At 54.9% G+C, this 6,659-nt stretch overlaps 1 protein-coding gene across 1 annotated transcript; it reads right to left on the reverse strand.

The window, feature by feature from the left end:
- Positions 1-1,776: 1,776 nt before the first annotated feature.
- ADAD2 (adenosine deaminase domain containing 2) lies at positions 1,777-5,410 on the reverse strand. The gene is made up of 9 exons (XM_008565397.1): positions 5,347-5,410; positions 4,510-4,650; positions 3,723-3,848; positions 3,483-3,633; positions 3,230-3,397; positions 2,898-3,127; positions 2,561-2,804; positions 2,183-2,303; positions 1,777-2,048 (listed from the first exon to the last, which is right to left on the reverse strand). Exons 1-9 carry the CDS (start codon positions 5,408-5,410, stop codon positions 1,944-1,946), a joined length of 1,350 nt encoding a protein of 449 aa, XP_008563619.1. The 3' UTR covers positions 1,777-1,943.
- Between the last annotated feature and the right edge of the window lie 1,249 nt (positions 5,411-6,659).

Below are 6,659 nucleotides of genomic sequence, written 5' to 3' on the forward strand. Positions count from 1 at the left end.
GCTCTACTGTATATCATTGCTGTTAATCTTACTGTGCCTAATGTATAAATTGAACTTTATCACAGGTATGTATGTATAGGAAAAAACTAGCATAGTTAGGGTTCTACTACCTGTGGTTTCAGGCATCCACTGGGGTCTTGGAACATATCTCCCAGTTAAGAGGGGACTACTGTATCTAGATATACAGAAGGAGATTTATTATGAGAGATTGGCTCATGTAATTATGGAGGTTGAGGGGCCCCACAATCTGCTGTCTGAACACTGGAGGTCCAGGAACACCAGTGGTATTGTTCCAGTCCAAACCCAAAGGCCTGAGAATCAGAGGAACCAGTGGTATAAGTCCAGATCTGAGTCAGAAGGCCCAAGAACCAGGAGCTCTTATGTCCATGGGCAGGAGAGGATGGCATCCCAGCTCAAGGAGAGAGAGAGTCCACTCTTCCTCTGCCATTTTGTTCTGTCTGGGCCCTCGGTGGACTGGACAGTGCCCATGCACATTGGGGAGGGTGATCTCCTTCACTCAATCTACTGACTCAAATGCTAATTTCTCTCAGAAACACCTCACAGACACACCCAGAAATTATGTTTTACCAGCTATCTGGGCATCCCTTAGCCCAGTCAAGCTAACACTAACATTAACCATCACACCATCCTTCACCAGCTTCCCAAGGCCCATCTGGGAGAACAGCCTGTGGTTCCAAACCCTGAAACTGCTGGGGGCACAGGGAGCCTCAGGACATAGGGTGAGGGCTGCAGGGCTGGCCCTGGTCTTCAACCATCCCTGGTCCCAGGTCCCTAGACATCAAAGCTGCTGTGCTCCTGCTCAACAGACACAGTGCCAGTCTGGGAGGGTCCAGGTTTGCAGAAGGGGTGTGTGTGTGAGTGTTGAGTGTACACTGTCTTCCCTCCATCTCCAAGGTGCACAGAGAGCCTGATCGCCCTGCTGGCTCACTGTCCCATCCCGGAGGAAAGCGGGGGGACCCAACAAGCCTGCACCTATGCGGCAGCCCCATCCTTCTGCACAGCGCTGGGAGGGTCCAGGTTTGCAGAAGGGGTGTGTGTGTGAGTGTTGAGTGTACACTGTCTTCCCTCCGTCTCCAAGGTGCACAGAGAGCCTGATCGCCCTGCTGGCTCACTGTCCCATCCCAGAGGAAAGCGGGGGGACCCAACAAGCCTGCACCTATGCGGCAGCCCCATCCTTCTGCACAGCGGAGGAAGCAGGCTCTGGTAGTCGGATGACTGACCCAGGTCAAACAGCTGGGATGGTCCAGAGAAAGGACTGCCGACACCCACGTGCCCCCCACATCCTTCAACACGGGACTGGCGGACCCAAAGAGCCTCTCGAGAGGCCAGTACAGCTGAACTCTGACCCGTTAACTTGGGGCCTGTGAGTTCTCTACTGCTTCCCCCAAGTCTGAGCCCTGGAAAGGAAGGTATCAGAGTCTGCCTAGCAAGGCTGAGTCAGAAACGCTCCCACAACCACACTGCCAACAGCAGCCAGCACCTGTCCTCTGGCGCTACTATGGCCTCCCTTCCATGACCTCCCCACCATGGGATGGAAGGTTGGAGGCCACCTCCTCTCCCAAACATGCCTCCACTTCTGTGAACTGGAGCTGGGGTGACAGGTCAGTAATTCTGAGAGGAGAGGACCCAGGTGAGAGCCCAGAGGTCACAGGGCCTCGCAAAGGAGGTGTGAAGGGCTCTCCTCACAAACCAAGGACTCCTGGCTTCACCCAACACACACACACACACACACACAAAAAGCCACCTCCACAGAGAAGCACCACAAACAACTTCTTTATTCAAGCCCAAATGTGCAGCAGCCTGCCTCCAGCCACATAAGGCCCCTCCCTCCCAACTCCCCCTGCACGCCACCACAGCCTAGCCCAGGCCCATCCCCCACCACTCAGAAAGGGCTCCCCCAGTGGGGGTCCAGCTGGTCTGTTTCAGTTTCTGAATTTGCCCACCAGTGGCTTCGAGGGCCAAGCCCCTAGGCCCTGCTGATCCAGGAGGACAGAGAGCTGCCTGCGAGCCTCCTGGTAGGTCCCAGCCTAGGGCAAGAGACAGATGGGAGGTGAAAAGGGTGGGGGGCAAGAAGAGGGGAAGAAAGAGGGTGCTTGCTGGGTGGTCTGGGGGTGGTACAGGAGAACCCAGAGAAAGAGGGCTGTAGGGGGCTGGAACTGACCTTGGCAGCTTCATAGGTCTTCAAGGCCAGGAGGTGGGGCTTCCCCAGAGCTTGGGCAGCCTGGTGAAAGGCCCGGAGAAAAGCTGCCTTACAGAGGCGGGAGGGAGGCCCGAGGGCAGTGCTGGGGGTGGGAAGAAGACATGGAGATCAGAGGAGGGAAAGGGGCTGAGTGAGCAGGCCTGCCCCCACTGCTCATGCCATCTCCTTTCTTGCAGTGACAAGGTTATGGGAGCCACCACCACAGAGCTGGTAAGGGGCAGAGTGTGCACACCTGTGGCAATGACCATTGTGCATGCTCTTACCCCATGGGCAGGGAGATGGGGAACCCCTCCCCCGCAAGGCCCTCTCCTCAGCCAAGCCCTACAGGGCCTTTCTCACTTGGCCTTCACACGCCCGGTGGTCACGTCCACAACCTCGACATCAGGGTCCCCCAGGCTCCAGTTGAGGCTCAGGCCACGGCAGGTGTTGGCGGTAGGTTCAGAGGGGGCCACAGGGGGCCCTGCAAACAGGTGCAGGGTGCTACGGATGTAGGGAGGTGGCAGGCATGGTCCCAAGACTCTGTCTAGGCTGGGCCGGCCATGGATGGCCCAGCTCAGAGTGGGCAGGTCATGGTGGGGGTCAGCTGTGGGGGCAAAAGACACAGGACAAGGTCTGAGCCACCTCCACGCTCTCCCCCACTCCCCAAGCTCTCTCTTATCCCCCCAGAGCCCCTCACCCAAGACCAGGCTGGTGGCATAGAGAGGTGGCAAGAAGTGGGCCAGCAGGGCGCCACCCAGCCCCAGCACAGCCCAGCGTGCCAGCTTGTCACTGGCTGAGAGGCAGACTACGTGGGTACTGCGTAGCACGGGTGCCACATAGCACACAGACTCCAGCTGCCCGCGGACATGCGCTTGAAGACGGAAGGGCGGCCTGTGCAGGGTATCACCCTCCGAGGATGATGGGAAGCTGCAGGGGAAGGCAGAGGGGACAGGGACCAGCACACCAGTCAGGGGTGCTCTTCTCACTCTGACCCTCACCCAATAGCCAAACCCAGAGACCCCCACATACTAGATGTTGTGGGCCGCTCCCTTGGGGGTGTTACTGACATAGAGGTGCAGGAAGATCCCGGGCTTGAGGGCGAAGCAGGGCCCGGGCCCAGCATAAGGGACCAGCAAGGACTGCTCCTTGCCCTTGGTGCCACCCTGCGTGGCCAGCAGGAGCTGCCGGAACAAGAACCTGAGAGCAACAGGCAGAGGAGCAGTTGGGGCTGCCACGTTCTGGCCCTGGGCTGCAGCAGAGTGGCCACCCGCCTGCCCCTCACCTCAGCAGGGCCCGGCGCGCGATGACCAGACCGTGACAGTCATGGAGCTGGCGGCCGGAGAACTCCAGCCGGCCAGCACAGCTGCTGCTGCCTGTGCCCAGTGCCACCAGCTGGTAGATCTCCTTGGCATGGCCCCTGGCACCCGGGATCTCTGGCAGGGAGGGGCAGAAAAGGCTCAGTCTAAGGCAAGGGGACAAGGGGGTCCTTCCAAGGGGCAGAGAAAAACAGGGCAATCCATACCCCTCTCCAGGATAACAGCAGCCACAGTCCCTTTGCAGGCCCGGTACGGTGAGTTCTCATCCAACAGGCGGTCAAAGCCGGTGCTGACCACAGCTGCACAGCGCTGCTCGTGGGTGACAATGTTCTCTGTGCAAGCACAAGAAGGTAAGGGTGGGGACCCCACAGGACATGCCTCGCCCTTTGACACTGGGGCTTAGGTCAGCAAGAGCCCACCTACCAGTGCTCAGGGAGGCAAGTGGAGGCCTGCTGGGGGTCCTGGGGGGGGGGTTCTGAAAGACAGGAAAGGTGAGCCAGTTGCCATGATGCTGGGGTCTACCCTCCTATCCTTTGGGAAGCCAAGGGGAAGAGGAGGGGAAGTCTTCATCTTCCAGACATGGAAAGTTCCACCAGCTGCTCTGCTAGTAGTCTCTGTCCCCAGTGTGGGTGGGATTCAAAGGACATTAGAGCAGTGGTCAGCACACATCCCTCTCCCCAGCTCCCTGCAGGTCAGGTCCTGATGCCCAAGTGGTCCTTGCAGCAACCTAACCCCTGTGCGTGCGTGGGCACACACACACAGCCATTTCAGCCTCCCAGTGGGACTGATTCAAAGGACATTAGAGCAGTGGTCAGCACACATCCCTCTCCCCAGCTCCCTGCAGGTCAGGTCCTGATGCCCAAGTGGTCCTTGCAACAACCTAACCCCTGTGCGTGCGTGGGCACACACACACAGCCATTTCAGCCTCCCAGTGGGACTGCAAACCTTGGGCCTCTTGTCCCCAGCTGGGCTCAGTACCCAGCCCTCCCTTACCTGGGCTCTCCAGCTGACTCCTGACGTAAGAGAAGGCAGAGACAGCCGCCTGCTTTTTGGCCTCCGCTCTGTTATTTCTGGTGCCCGCAGGGCAGACCACCCCATCCAGTTCCTCACACACAGAGAAGGGGAAGCAGGGACCTGGGGAAGGACGGGGTGATGAAGGAGCCCCCTGGCCTTCAGCCCCATCATGGGCCCGAGTTAGGAGGGGCCACTACACCTACACTCCTGCCCCCAGCAGCTCTCACCTAAGCGTCCCCTAACACAGAGGACAACCAGAACAACCAGAAGACCCTGACCGCCCTTCCTGAACTGCGGACTCCAGCCACATCAGGCGCTGCTGCGCCCTCGCCAGCCTAAGCCCAGCTGAGCCCTCACCAGACTCCTCCGGAATAAGTATGGAAGCCTCCCTTTTACAGACGGGGCACAAAAAGGGCAGGCAGCTTGCCCGAGGTGGTGCCGGGACCCAAACGCAGGTCCACGTGCAGAGCCCGCGCTGGGGTTCACCTCCCCGTGACCCTGCCACAGGTGGCGTCTGGTGTAGCTGATGTGCCCTCTACCCCTGCTGCTCACGGCGGGGTCCGCCCTGAGGCCCCCAGCCAGAAATTAACTGTCTGGACACCCTGCTTTATTTTCCCACCAGAAGGGATTTTGAGTTGACTCATAAAAATACCACAAGACAGCAATTCTTTAAGGCGAGGAGCTAGGCATGAAGGGAAAGTAGGAAAAATAAGATAGTCGGGCATGAGAACAGTTTACATGAGGCCTGCTATGATGTAAAACGTGTTCTTTTGAAGGGGGCTGCAAATCTCACTCAGTCTTAGAGTAGCCAGATACCGGGGAAACAGGACCAGTTACTCAGTTCACAGTGTTTGCCCTGGCGGCTGCTGCTGCCGCTCATTGCTACTCCTGAGCTTGACGACACTCACCAAGATTGTGACAGTGTGGATACTGGGGCATATGAGGAGCAATCGGTGGAAGCAGGAACTTTGGACTTGGGAAGAGCAGCCATGGTGGGCTGGATAGTTTCAACCTCCCAGACATTTCAAGGATTGGTATCAGGAAGCCACTATGTTTGTGGTAATTTGTTATAGTAGCAACAGGAAACTAATATAAGTTGTCTCCAATTTTTTTTTGCAAACATACCTCTTAAAATAATTTTGAAAAATTGTGTAGAGCCAATTTTTTAATCCCAAGTTTAAATAATTACAAAAGGTGTAATTTCTGATTTATTATGCTATGATCATCCTTTAAATATATTTTCACCAAAACCACAGAGATGCAGATTAGCACATTCCATTTATGAAAAATCAGCCCAGATGACCTAATTGGCAAAGGCCATCCTCATAGTCAAACAAGTTAGCTAAATCAGACTTCCTGTCAGAAACAGTCTGACTTTATTTTTCAATTTAAATAAATGTGTTGGTATTTTCCCAGAAGGATCGTCTCACCTCATTCCCTCTCTCATTGATTCAACATTTGTTGAGCGTCTACTCTTCTAGTTATTTGGAATACATCAGAGACTGACACAGAATTCCAGCCCTCGTAGAGTGACTTCTGAATTCTAATTCTAAGGTAGATAGCTAAGAAGGCAAGTAGACTAACCCAGAGTTTGAAGTCTTGATGAGAGGGTATCACAGCCCATAGTATTTTATTCTTTTTTTTTTTCTTTTTTCTTTTTCGAAGACTCTTCAATGAAGTATAACATTACATCCAGAAAAGTGTACAGATCTTTCAGTGAATTTTCACAAACTGGACACACCTGTATAACCAGCACTCAGGCAAAGAAACATAATGGGTCCCCCAAGACACTCCTCCTACACCCATCCGCTGTTACTTCTTACTGAACTTGCTTTTCTTAGTCTTTCAGGGACTCTCTCCCGTAGGAGCTCTGCTTTTCTGGAATCACACTCTCGTTCGGCAGGAAACGCTGACTATGAAGGGGCAGTTCGGGAAGGAGAGCCATCGGATTCCAAGCACCTCCCAGATAGAAACTATATAGACAAAGTTGAGGATTTGGAAATTGATTCTTTAAAACAATGGTTCTCAAAGTATGGTTTCTGAATCAGCAGCAATAGCATCACCTGGGAGCTTGTTAGAAATGTGGATTCTTGGCCCACATCCCAAATCTACTGAATCAGAAACTCTGG

The sequence above is a fragment of the Galeopterus variegatus genome, unplaced genomic scaffold, assembly GCF_000696425.1.
Source record: "Galeopterus variegatus unplaced genomic scaffold, G_variegatus-3.0.2 Scaffold197, whole genome shotgun sequence".
Taxonomy (NCBI): Eukaryota; Metazoa; Chordata; class Mammalia; order Dermoptera; family Cynocephalidae; genus Galeopterus; species Galeopterus variegatus.